Source organism: Molothrus ater, chromosome 1, assembly GCF_012460135.2.
Source record: "Molothrus ater isolate BHLD 08-10-18 breed brown headed cowbird chromosome 1, BPBGC_Mater_1.1, whole genome shotgun sequence".
Taxonomy (NCBI): Eukaryota; Metazoa; Chordata; class Aves; order Passeriformes; family Icteridae; genus Molothrus; species Molothrus ater.
The window spans coordinates 54,487,445-54,502,045 of NC_050478.2; the positions used below are offsets into that span (position 1 = coordinate 54,487,445).

Below are 14,601 nucleotides of genomic sequence, written 5' to 3' on the forward strand. Positions count from 1 at the left end.
TACTAAGAACCTAACAGAAGTATTTGATTATTAGCAGGATAAAAATTAGGACTGTGATTTCAAGAGGATGCATCCACCCCTTGCACTTGTCCATCTGCAGAAGCTGACACTCAGGATTATCTCTTAATGAACTGCTAATATTGTTACCCTCTTAAGCTATGCTAAAGGGTGACTGCTGGGCAAATGTCTTTTGTGAATGTCACACGATGAATCTGAGGAAAAAAATTAAAAAGTTTTCTATGGGTTTTTCGACAGGAGACTTTAAAAGCAAAAGACACTCTTCAGGAAGCAGCATCCTAGAACCATCATTAGGTATGTTTTTCTGGTTCATCAGGCATTTTAGCTGTTATAAGCTGAATGCCCATAAGGATTGAGTAATACAAAGTGGAATTTCTCAGCCTGTGTGGTCAGAAGGTGTAGCCTTTGCTTCATTTCCCTTTGCAGCGAGAGAGAATGCACATGCTGTTTTAAGACCTCTAGGGATTTGTATGTGGCATCCTACCTGCAATGGATTTGGTGAAGTAAGAGGAGATGGAAGGCCATGCCCTGGTGACTGGCTGGGTTTCTGAGGGGAGCTGGAGGACTGTGAGGCTGGAGGTGGCTGGCTCTGGCTCTGGGACTGTGTTTGGTTCTGCTGTGGTGGTGCTGATGGCTGTGGCTGTGATTGCTGGCTCTGCTGGGTTGGCTGTGGAGTCTGTGCCTGCTGAGCTTGCTGCTGCTGCTGGCTTTGCTGCTGCTGCTGCTGTTGATGCTGGAGCTGCTGAAGATGCTGAAGCTGTTGAAGCTGGGAGTTCAGGGATGAGGTAGCTGTGAATTGAAGAGAGGGAATGAAGTTATACAAGTTTCAGTAAATACCTACTGCTTTAAAATATTCTGGATAAAATTCTGGTTCTGTTACTTTGAGGGGCACATTGCTTAGAGGACAGCTGGCCCTAGACTTCAGGATGTGGGAAGAAATTATTCCCACCAATAATAATCTGTGGTTCTGCCTGTGTAATTCTGTGGTAAAGAGCCAGACTTCCCTGGGGGCAATGAAAGCAAACCTTTGAAAGAGATAGAGAACTGCCCACAGGATGGGCCTCAGAGCTGACCAAGAGAGGCTCAGATAAGCTTACCAGTGAAGCCAATGGGAATATTCTCTACCTATAGAAGAGAGGAACAGATTGTCACTGTACTTGTAAGTATAGCAAGAACTCATAACATGAACCAGTGCTGTTATGTAAAGGAGGAGAAAGCCATAGTCATAAAATAAAGGGTACTTTGCAAAGAACTTTGACATGTTATTATGCAGTAGGTATCAGGAAATAAAACATTCAGCTGCAAAATTTCTTGTGCAATGCCTAGGGAGCAAAAAATACATAATAAAATGTGTGTCTCTCTGAAATAAGAACTGTTTCTTATAATTCACATCTAAAAGCTATAAATTCCTTCTTGTAACTTGCACTGCTCACTTACTCCTGATAGTTAAGATCCGCTGTGTTTTGCTAGCATATGCTTCAAACGTGATGTTTGGAAGTGCATGGCTCACATCAACCTGCTAGCACAAAGGGCAAACTTTATTTCCCAGAGACACTTTCAAATTGACTAGGACATTCATTAAATTAAGGAAGACAGGAAGTGTGTCATAGGGATGTCACTAAGGAAGAACAGCTTTAAGCTGCAGCAAGAACATCACAGAAGACTGATGCTTTCTGGGATTATGCCCTGAATAAATCACCTCGGTCTCCAGACATAGAGATGTTAATCAACATCTTAAGGCATGAATTAGTTAGCTATAAGATCCCAAGAAAAACAGCTTGCAAGGTCATTATGATATTTTTTGCTCTGTATATTGCTTTGCCAGCACCACCCTGTATTCTAATTTCTATCCAGAGAAGCAAAAGTAAATTGGGAATGAATTAAATTTCTTATTTTTAAAATGGCCCTCAGATTTCACGGCCAGAAACTCTGTTGACCAAGTTATTTGTGGACTGGCAGATTAAGCCACACCATCTCCACTTTCTTTTCATGCCGACATCCCTATTTCAGCTTTCTAGATGTCCATGGTCTGAGGCTGAACCTGAGGTCTTGGTGCAACTTATGAAATCAGTGAGCCATAAACTGGAATAAGAAAAAGAAAAAATAAAAAGGCAATGGAGAAGGATGAGGCAGAAAGGGTAAACCAGAAAAAGCTGTAAGAAGGAAAAGTATAAGACTAGATAGGAAGAGCTGTTGGCTCTCCATTCCCATACTCATAGCTGCTCTAAGTTTTCTTCATCCGATGCAGGAATCAAACTAGAAATATGCTTTAACAAGAATTATAGCCATGTGTATGTGACTTCAACAAAGAATTCTAATAATACAGAGGAGGACTGATAATACCAATATATTTCTATCAAGAAAATTATTCATAGAAGTTTTGTGTTTCAACACAAAGCAGAGTGACCATCAGATTGAAAACATGCATGTTATCTCATGCAAAAGAAATCACCCTGGAGAAGTAAGGGAATACTCCCATCAATTTCCCAATGAGAATTTGAACCTAAATGCCCCAAATCCAACAGGGTAGTGAGTGGAAATATAATCCAAGGTATGTGAGAACAAAGAAGGTGTGCATATAAGAAAGTAACTGTATAGATTATTTAATGATTCATAGCACGAATCATCTCAGATGGCAAGGAAAACCATTCACCAATTCTATCTGTAGAAGCAGAAAGACCCTTACCATTCCCACAAGGAAAAAAGTAATCTAGACCAGTTCTTTCTATTGTGCAGGCCATTCCTTCACCTATGATAGCTTAGTAGACTGGATGAACCACTGATAACCAGAACCAAGACTTCAAACTGACCCTTACGGCATCCACAGACTCCAACACAGAAATGAATTAAATGACATCCCACAGAAGCATAAATTCTAATCCACATGGCTCAGAAATGAGGGACTGTTTTATATTGTGTGTGCACAATTGGACAGGAGGAGACACAGCCTTCTCATCTTGGACTAGAAAATCTTTGCTTTCAGTAATGGTCAATACTTGAATATTGGTGAAAGCAGGAAGATCAGTATTCCACCATTCACTTTTGTACTGGAAATGGAAACATTCTTGCTGGGGTAGAAGATATTCCCTGAAGGATAATCTGATTAATTACTTCATGGAAAATTTTCCAAGTTTGTTGTCAGCAACTGCACAAAATTATTCAAACACGAAATTATTCAAATAACTTCTTGTGTTTTCATGTCATTCCTTTAAAAAGCCTCTCTGAAGTCCATCATCAAGCTGAGCTATAAATTGCATTGAAGTGGCTTAGAGAGGTATGATCATTCAATATGCTGTTGCTAAACCAACAAGGAATTGGAAGAAGGACTGTTATATCAGAAAAGGTGTTCTGAAAGCCACACAGTAGATATACCATGAAGCTGGATTTAGGGCTCTGGATCATGCCTGTGTCTGGTGTTCATTCTGCCAGATTGCACTGCCTCTCACAATGTGTGTACTATCCACAGCTGGGGCTGTGTCATATTATTGTTTGCAATCAAATCCAATCCAACTCCCAGAGCTGGCTTGCATAGCTCATCCATTATAAATAGTATACCTGTCTAGCATTTGTCACTTTCTGCAGAGCTTGGAGCCTGATGGAATTTCAGGTGGTACAACAGTGCTATGTCTGCATGTATAAAAGATAACATGCACTGCCTACCTCACAGGAATCTTTTTTATGACTTACTGGCTAACAGCTGGGTAAAAATTTGACATATTTTAGTGAAAAGTGCTACTTTCACAATTGCATTCAAGAATTAAAAAGGCTCACAAAGAATTGCAGAAAGTTCTTTTCACAGTTAAAAAGTTCAACATAAAGTACATCACTTTAAAAGAGACACACAACTAAAAATGTATGCATGCAATAAAAAACTATGAGGAAAATCCTCAAAAGCTGTGTGACATTTCAACTCTCCCTAAAAAAAATATGTGTTGGATATATACCAGGTATCCAAGATGATGGTAAATATAACTGATATCTATGAAGAAACAATGGAGCATGGGGTTTCAAAACGTCTGGTTCCACAAACTTCTTGCTTGCTGTGGTGTTGTGGCAGACTTTCCATGAGATCACCCCATAGTTTATGATCCTACTTTAAGCAGATTATACTTACTCATGGTATCAAAGCATTTGCATTAGAATAAGAGGCATGGAGTTAAGTGGTGGAAATCAATTTTCAAGAGGCAGTGAAACCAAACTTTCTGATCTCCTAGGTCATCTACTGCAATACTTGTCACAGATCTCAGGCTACTTTGTGAATTAGACAAAGTTACGACCTAAGGTATATACTCCTCCTTGACTTTCTTTGGGGATACCTCAGGCATAGTGTTGCCATGCATTTACAATATTTGCACAAAATGTGTCATTTCATGTTCTATTCCTCTGCTGGTTACCTACACAGGAAACTAAAATGAAATGAAAATGCCCTTCTGCCAAATAGAGTGTTACAATGGGGAAAATTCACCTCTGAGGCAACCATGCTGAAAGAAGCAGTCTGATCCATGACAGGGGGATGAAGCTTTGTTGTAGTGGGCAAACTGAAGAGGCTCTGTCTTCATTTCCCAAGCCGGATTAATGGAAAATAGTAGCAATTGTCTCCTCTGGCTAACATATTGTGACATAAGTAGGGGAATATCCCTGGTTTTATTTTCGGCTAAAACATATATTTAAAGTTTAATCATGATTCTCCAAAAATCAAGGAACATAAGTGTGCTCACAAATGTTTATATAATGAAAACAATTTAAAATTAAGACTCTTTTTTACCTTTCCTCACAATATAAACTCAGATTCTTAAGACCTCTACAGCACTTGGCAGAAGATCAAATTAATATTCAGGGATTCGAATTATATCTAGAATCTGCTCTTGTGGATAACCTTCATATAAATTCTGATTTATTTTGTTAATGTTTTGTGCATGTTTGTTTCTGTGTAAGAGGAATGAGGGGTAGGAGGAATAAGAAACAATTTTAGCTTACAAACAGTTGTGCCACTCTAGCTTCTCTCCTCCTATTTATGTAATTCATAGTTGTTCTTCAGTGCCTTGATACAATGTACAATGGAGTAAAAAGAAGAAAATCATACATTAAACCTTTTCCTATTTGACTGAGCACAGAACTTGACTCCTGCCATTTCAAGGGCTTAATGCCTTTTTCCACTTCCCCTGTAATGGAGAATGGATTTGCATTGCCTTAAACTGAAAAGTGTAACTAACTTTAGCATCTGGACTTGCGTTTGAACTGACATGGCTCGCTTTTTTTTCCACCCTGTTGTTTCTCTTCTAATGAGGTTTATGCCTTTCTTTTCTTTGAAACAGATTTCTAAAGATTGAGTACACACAGTGAACAATCTAATGCAAGCCCGCATTTACATTCTCTCCCCCCTGGGTAATGAGGGGTAGGTTAGCCAAATACCCGTGTTTTTCAATATGCTTGGATTTTCTTTTTGAGAGTAAAATGTGAGTTCTTTTAAATATGTTAGCGTCCTCTTTGTGAAAAAAAAAAAAAATCCCTGAAGGGTTGGACTTGTGGCTGAAGACATTAGTAATTGGATACAGAGCATATTCTTTCTAAATCATTGGCTCAAATTCAGCCTAGGTCAATATAGGGAGCAAAAGTCATCACGCTTTAATGGTGCTTTTGCATGTTTTCTAACATACAAAATGTTAGATGTATTCAATGTATAGAAGTCTTATTTATACACAGATATCCACAGAGAGCCTGCCTGCATTAGAAGAAATTTGCCACAGTCAAGGTAATAAATTGATGGTCTCACAACATCTAATGAGGAAGATCAAAAAGAGTTGAATGGCATCCATTGGCATCTCTATCTGCACTTTCAGCAGAGAATAGAAAGAGTACACGGATCAAGTCATCTCCTTGCTCCTAAAGGTGATCCCTCAAGGTTACAGCTGCAAAACACAGATGGGGTTATGGGAAGAAACTTGCCAGTAGTCCTCTGCACCAATTCTGCAGATAAACAGAGGACTTAACTTTCTAGTGTTGTTGTATCCAGCATTGTTCATGAGCACTAAATTCACTTTAAAGAATGTAGGCAATAAAAAGGAAGTATTAAGAACAAAACCATCATAATTTTTATGGTGCCTGTGGTATCTCTATGTTTTGATGAATGCTGGAGCTTCCCTGAAAAATGATCCACTGCATTAAATAAATCTGACTATTTTTTTCCTTACCAAACTTTAAAATGTACAATAATCCACTAAAATCTTGAGGGAAAAAAAAAAAAGAAGAAGAAGAAGAAGAAAAATTTCTAAGGTGGAGAGCTTGACTAAGTATCAGGACAAGTATACTTGGAATAATTTCCATTTTAAGATAATCTAGGGGCCATTTTATGACAATATTCTGTGAGTAAAGTTCCCTGAGTGTATTGTAAAAATTGCATTAACCTATTTAAAATGCCCAAAGGCAAGAACAAGCTGGAGAAATTAGACTTTAATAAGCCATTTACTTTCTCAGTTCAAATGGGACCTTAGGTCTCATACTGTACAAATGGTTGAAATGTTAACTGGAGTTGGGGTATCATCAAGACACAGGAGATCAATCAGGATGGCTTATCTTGGGATCCTCATTCAAAGACAGGCAATTAAGCATAATATGACAACACTGTAATTGTTTGAATGCCAAAGTCTGTGTGTCAAACAAGTAATCTAGATATGCTAAATTCCTAAATTTTACCAGTCAATTTTTTTTTTTTTTGTGAAAACATGACTCACAGATCGGGGGTAGGATCTTCCAATTAAGTCCTTGTGCCAGATAAGAGCAGTTTTCTAATTACAGAGTGCAGGACCACTCCCAGACCGTCTAAGAACAGAATAGAAAAATCAATTAAAATGGCATGGTATTCCTACACAGTGGATTTCCAGACCATATTGAACCCATACCAATGTTTCTGTGGACCAGAATTTAAGATAACCCCCCAATTCATAGGAAAAAATCTTCAGGACTCCATAGCAAGAAACTAATTGACAGTGAAAAGATTATCATTTAAAGGCCAACGGAACCCAATGTAAGATTTCACAGCTGAATATGACAGGGAATGGATGAATGACACAAAGAAATTAACTCTGAAACAACAGACTGCTGACTCAGAGAACAATGACCATGATTTATAATGGATATAAGACAAAATCTGGGCATTCTCAGCATATACAAACTTTAGTGTGAGAAACTGCAGCTTTTTTTTTTCTCCTTTACTTTTCAGATGCTCTAACATTGATGGGAATCATAATTTCAATGGAACTTATGCAGACTAAGTGTTTGATGTACTCAAAGTAGCAATACTTGTAGAAAAAGCAGCGCAACAACATACAGCCTCAGAAGCCTTGGAAGAGGTTGTGCAGAATCCTGTCCTACAGTTCAGAGAGTCACAAGTCCCTACCCCACCAGGTATCCTGCCATTTCTCCTGACAGTGGGCCTATGTGAGGCTTTGGGGCAAAGTCTCATCAAGAGGAGCTTGTTGAACTCTTTGGTGGCTTCAGAGTGATTTTGCATTCTCTCAGGTAATAGATCTGCAATTGCATCCTCTATAATTGTTTATGGTAAATGGCTCTTTGGACAAAGAAATATTTCTCCAGTTGTAGCTTCAGCAATGGTTCTTTGAAGATCCGGAATTACAAGAAGTCTCCTCAAGGAGTCTTTGAAGTGAGTGATGTTTCCTTAAATAAAAATAACATTACTGTAAATGAAATGTACCAGGTATTTTGTACATGTGTGTGTTTGCAGGGGTTTTTTTAAATAATGTGATCAAATAACGAATCAAAATATTTGTGGTTTAAAAGGTTGGTCTGTATGCTGAGTTTGTGAAAGTGTCCTGGGAATGGCATAGGATAAATGTCACATTATCCCAGCCCCAACCTAGAGAAGCAATACAGGCTACAGTATCCAGCAGGTGACTTGGTATGAGTGTTTGCTTTCACATCTCAGATGCTCATTGTAACCATGTTTCTAATTTTCACTTCCAGTCTTTTCTGAAAGAAAAAGGCTTGAAACTCTTTTCTTTTAAGAACTCTAAGAGCCAAGCACCTGTAAATTCTGTTTCTGTGTATGAATTCCAGCCAAAGAAGTTAGCTGAACAGCAGTGAGAAGAGGCTATGGAATGACTCAGAAAACAGCAACATATACACTATTAGGAGAAAGGGAAAAAATGCAGCACAACCCTCTTCTTTTCTTTACAATCAATAAAACCACAATAGCAAGTACAAGAACCAGGTGCAAAAATGGCAGTTCTACCTTGCTGCACACAAATTCTCTGCCAGAGCAGTGACTTGAGCTTCAACCTTTTTAACAGGCCCTGTTTTTCTCGATAAGGCCTTGAACATCTGCTTTTACCAAGACATGGAAAATTTAAAATAGCAGTAACAAGGTAAAAAAGGTGGGGGAGAACACAAAGCAAAAGAAAACACATGGCTGCAATTCTCCCTATCCCTGTGTAGGGACTGAACGCTACTCATCAACAGCTGGGACACAAATGCAGTACTATGTTGAATGTGGTATTCTTCACCAGGCATAGAAGAATAAAAATGGACTAAAAAGCTTTGTCTGTGTCACAAGGGGCATTGCTTTACTAGCTGTGGTCCAGAAACAATCTCAAGCAAAGTTGGTGAGGAGGTGTTGTGCTAGATGCTGTAAATCACTATGTGAGTAGCAGATAGAGGTGTTATTTGCTTATAAAAGGGATCCGTGTTTCTCTAGACTATGCAACTATTTCCACACCAGAAATTATGGAAGAGCTGGGAGGTGAACTTTAATTTGGTAATCTGTCATACCACAAGCTATTCTGGAATGTATGTACCACCAGCAAGGTACCTGATATTTGCCTATTGTTGACTCTCAGTAGCTTTATTTTGCTGTCTTTAAGAATCGTCCATGATTTCCAGTATTCGCCATGCATAATTAAGAACATTGCATTTAGTTATGTATATTTCAAAACATATCATAGTATCTGTAGCTGTTTTCTTTTTGTGATATTTAAGCTGACTATAGGTCAATTTGAGGCAATCTGCTTATATCCCTTTTTCTAGTTTGTTTTACTTGCAGAGATATTCAAAAGAAAGATAAAGAATAGGGAAGCAATGGTTCTAGACTGTGCAGTATTTGTCACAGATGGACTGACTGCTCAGTTTTAGCTTGCAGTAAAATGAGAGTGGCTGCATATGAGATTTCTTTCCAGTCTCTACACTTATTCAGCCAATCATCTTGCTGCTTCAGATGCTACTCCTCGTTTGGCTGTGCTTGGCATCTATCACCTTTGTGCAGCAACAGTGAATTAGCTGCTCTTTGGGTGCTTATGTGCTCCCCGTCTACCGAATTTCCTGCTTACCGATGGAATAAACAACCTGGTTATTCACATACAGCTACATATTCTACTACTCATCAGTAAAGAATTTGGATGGGAGACTTGGGGAGAAGATTTCATAGTCAATCCTCATTCACAGGCCATGAAGTCAGTCACACTTCTATTACGATGAGACCCATGCACAGCTGAAGAGAAGCACTGGGGAGTCCAGAAAAGCAGCTGCATTGCACTGCCCAGTCAACGCATTGTACACATCATGGCTTCCAAAAGCACATAGGAAACCCCATGCTGTTGAACACTGAAAAGTAGCAGTTAAGAGCAGTCCTTTAAACAAACTCCATCTAGATTTTACTTTGGCTCTTAAGTTGCTTCTTCAAAGTTAATTATTTTTAATTTGAAAGGAACATATAGACATTAATAAAAAGAACTTCCACTTAAATAACGTATTTATTTACATGGAATTGGAATCCCTAATTATAGAAGTAGAACAAAATCAAAAGGACATAAAGGAATCATTTTGGATTGGCAAAAAATATATTCAAAAATTATTCACTGTTTATGTGCATATATTCAGTCTGAACAGAATATTGGCACCCTTTTGATGCAGTAACTAATACTTTATCATCCTTATCAATGAAAATACTTGTTTTTCCAGACCAGCTAATGGAAGAAAAGCTGAATTTGGTTGCTAACCTGTGATTGTCTGAAAAAACTAACATGAAGCTAGTCTTTGCCTTCCTTAAGGCAACATTGTCCCAATTTTAGTATTCAGAATAATGAAATATTTAAACTAAGTGTTTGTGTCTCATCAGCTGTGTTAACTATATCAAATCTCAATGACACTACAAAACGTTACTAATGCATTAAGGCTGTTACACATATTAAATACACCTGCTATTAATAGCATCCTTTTAAGAATTATAGAAGAATCCTCCAGAATTTGCTCTAAAAATACAGAGAATTCATAAGAGAATGTATCCTAACAACCGTATTTTATTCACCCTATAAAAACATACTGACAGTGATGCATCTGGGTTGTGTGAAGTTTCCAAACAACTATAATTTTCTTTTAAAAATTCCTTCTGTTATATTTCACCTTTTCATAAAATAATGCAAAAACTACCTCAAACTGTAGATAATTAAGAAAATTTTTAGGATAATGAAAATACTGGTCATAATGTGATATTGATTGCTAATGTACAGCCATGATGTTTGGGGGTTGGAGGGCAAGAGGAGAAAATTTGCTGTTCACAAATTTCCTTTTTTTTGAAATTAGTGAATTCCTTATCCTCTTGCAAAAGCCCACTGACTAGTGTAGGTAGAAATACCACACTGTTAGTGTAGTAATTATCCCTGCTCTATTTACTGTACTAAAACACCACTCCAATGCCAATTAAATGGAGATGAGCTTTTTTCAAAAAAGTGTATTTTAATGAAAAGCCTGGACCATTCAACAGTACAAAACAAATAAATACATGTCAGTGCTGATACAAGATCTAGCTTTTTGCTTAAATTAACTTCTAATTTTAAAAGTTAGTGGAAAAAGCACTGAGCAAGTGGGATGAACTTTCTGTCATGGCAACCCTGTGAACAAAAGTTGGCACAGTTAGTGCACATGGAAATCTGAAAGCACTACTTTAGATTTGTTTTGCCAAGTTTTAACTAAGTAGATACAAAGACTGTTCCTTTCATTTTCAGTGCCAGGGATTTTGTCTTTACTCTGTTGACTTTAATAGCTCGCTCACAAGCTTGGAAATGAATGTTTCTTCCATCATCAATTTAAAACTTTTTCATTTGCCAACTATTAATGTTTATTCTACTGTGTGCTTTCAATGAAGATGAAATGAATATGGGTCTTTTTGATTTTCCACCCAGGTGCCAGAGAGCATGGGATAAACTATTTTTTCATCTCATACTTGAGGCAGAGCCAGGTCCAGCATAACATGACCACAACACTACCCATTTTTCTCCCCTCTCTCCCACAGTCTTCAAAAATATGGCCAGTTTTGGACTCATGTTTGTCTAGAATCTGCCTGGAAAGACCAGCTCTGCAGAGGTCCTCCAGCCTTCTATAGGCTATGGCAACTTCTATGGCCACCATCTCCAGTGGTTCCTCTCATGCAGAACCTTCTCTTTGTGCACATAAGGCCCCAACAGCTTCTCTTCTCTACCAGCTGTAGACACATTTACTTCTTTATAGCTTATGGAATTTTGATGGCACTCCAGCAATCCTCACCTTTGAACAGGAACTGAAGCAAATGCAAATCTGGCTAAACATTATTGTCAGAAAATAATATTATAAATGTGATTGTGATAAAAAGCTGTGCAAAAAATGTGCAAATTCCTGCCTTTATTTTTTCAGGAATGTATAGGCATGTTTTTTTGCCAATAGCAAAAAAATCAGTAAAACTTTTGAGAAATGAACCAGGAAATAGCTAAAAAGATAAGACCCATAAGTGAAGGCTAGTGTTCTCTAAGCAATCATCCAGTGCAAAAGATTTTATTAAGAGGTTTGCAGCATACACTGGTGACCGTTTTATGTATCTGGATTATGGATCACATGGATTTTCAACTCATAAAGAAGCTAATGCCAGGAAAGCATCTTGTGTTTTAAAGTTTTACACTGGAAAATTAAGAGTGGAAGCCAAGAACATAAGACCTCAGATATCTGTGAATCAACACTGGTCCACAGACCAGTACAGACAAAAGCAGAAGTAATTTCCTTTTTTTTTTAATGCAGCAGTATTCTTAAATGGATTAATTCTAGCACCTCTTAATCATATCTCACAGTGAAATGACATCTGACGTCGTGCAAAATAGCTTCAGCCAGGAACTTTGCTGGTTTAACTGATATCACAATGATTTTTGGACTTGATCACAATATATCTGCAAAATAGATAAGCTTTAGATGTCTGCATGATTCTGTCACTTTCTTCAGCTGCAACTGCGAGTGGCCTTTTTGCTGTGTACTGTCTAATGGTTGTCTTGCAGACCTGCATCTCACTTGACTGAGAGGACTCTGTGTTCCCCCTGTCAACAGCCCAGAGAAGACCACAGGGAAAATGTGCAAGGCACCACCTGCATCTTGTGCCAGCAGGGGTATGAATACAGAGCACATGCCACAGAGCAGATCTCTCCTGCTGAAATTCGGAAGAATGCCATTGGCTTATGTACGATCTGCAACTTTAATTTTCCCACAGAACACTTTAATCAGAAATCACTTTCATAATTTGTAAACACTGCCAAATGTTTGATTCCAGGCTGTTTAAGTGATCAAAACTTTGGGTAGAAAAATAAAATAAATAACAATCAAACCATCAAACAAAGAAAGCAGTTATAAATAATTAAATATGCTGTTCTGACACATACTATTCCCATCTGGATGTTGTGCTTCCATGATATAAAGCACAGCTTTCCTAATTAGGAAACAAAAAATTAAAAAACATCCTGTATGACAGAACAAGTCAGATCAGAAACAGGGATTTAGGACTGACTGTCTTATACATAAAGATCAGCACCTGGGAATCCACTTCCTATTTCTGAACCTATCAGACCTGCACCACCTTGGGCACAGCAGTTAATCTCACTTCCTCACTTTCCTGTTCTATAAAAAAAGAGGGATAATAAACTTCACTGCCCTCACCACAGGAAGCTAAATTAGTGAAGTACAGCAATGTGCACCAAAATCCTCAAAAAGAAGGGGGTCAAGGATACACAAAATTTTATTTCCCTTGGAAAAGATTGTTGTAGAACTACTGCCTACATGGTGTTAATAAGAGAGAAATGATTTAAAAGCACCCATTATTTGTTCTTACTTTTTGGTAATGTCTGGGTAATGCTTTTACTTCCAGCAGCTCATAGAACTTTTTGAGATCTACAACAAACAGGATGTCTTTTAAGTTGAACTCTCAGCTTAGGCACATTTTAGGCACTTATCTCACACTGGATTGAAAGGATACCTCAGACTGAACACCACTCCCAGATTTTGTGGAATATTAATAGTTAAGATTTCATTACACACCTCTATGAGCACCTCTGTAATCAGAGACGCACCAATGGAACTCTCTAAACTAAACTAGTTAAAGATAATGGCAAAAAAAATCCAAAAGAAATGTCACCAACAAGGCATCAAAAATAATAAAGTAATTCCTCCAGTGCAGAAAGCTAGGTCAGAAAAACAGGAGGATGACAAAAAGAAAAATAAAGAAAGGAAAACAAATTCAAGGGCAATAACTATAGGACCCCAGTGGGCTTGTTATATGAATAGTCTGCAGGCAAACACATCCTGCTGCTGTGATGCTTCATAAATTCTATCATCTTGTTAAGAAGCTGAAGACTACTGACCTCACTTCCTCTGCTAATAAGCCTGTGCTGCTTTGTGCTTTTATGATGCTTATGAAATTTGAGCCATTGTGTGAGCCTCCTTCCTTCATACACCAATGATGCCTCCCAAATTACAGAAGGACAAATGGGAATTGGAGACTCCTCTCCCTCTTTTGTGCAACAGTCCCTTCTTTCCCTCTTCCTAAACACTTCTAACATATTTTTCAGGCTCTCAGGACCAGCAATGACTTGCTTGGTTTCCAAATGTAGTACAAGTAATCATAGTAATAAACTGAGAAATCTGAGTAGATTTTATGATGTTCACATATAGGTATGACATTTATACATGCCAGAAAGACCTTCATGCATTATAAAGCATGTGCAGGGAATATTCAGCCATTTTGTTTTAAGAGAACACATAGCAAGTGTCGAAAGGCCAAAGAGAGAGCAGCCACAAAGGTGTTTTGGAAATACTCTCTAAACACAAAGACTACATAGGCTATGTATGCAAAAGCTCTCCTTCTTGGAGCTCAAAATAGGAGAAAACAATTACTCTTCTTAGCGCTTACTTTTAAAGAGCAAAATATACAAAGGCAGCTGAGACAAAGTCCAGCCCGGCTGGCTACAGCCACGTGATCATGAAAAATCCAGTGAAAAGCAGGCCTGTGACTTGTCCTTTTCCATATTTTGCATACTTTTCTTCCCAGTCTAAAAAGGCACAAGACAAATCAAGGCAGTTCTTCTGTCTTTACACATGACAGGGCAAAAATGAATTCACACCATAAAAAAAAATTGGGATGCTTGTCTATCAGCTACCTAAAGCTTTGAGTATTCAGTAATGTAAGTATGTAACAAGGATGTGCCTTTAAAATTTTACAGTATGCAACTTAAAAAAAAATTTAAAAAATCAATCATGATTTCCTTCTAGTATCTCCACAGAAATCAC

At 37.9% G+C, this 14,601-nt stretch overlaps 1 protein-coding gene across 1 annotated transcript in view; it reads right to left on the minus strand.

The window, feature by feature from the left end:
- POU6F2 (POU class 6 homeobox 2) overlaps positions 1-14,601 on the minus strand; it is a 303,651-nt gene that overhangs the window by 87,841 nt on the left and 201,209 nt on the right. The window contains exon 5 of the mRNA XM_036396650.2: positions 503-807. Within this exon, the coding sequence (XP_036252543.1) occupies positions 503-807 (305 nt within the window). The remainder of the gene's footprint in view (positions 1-502; positions 808-14,601) is intronic.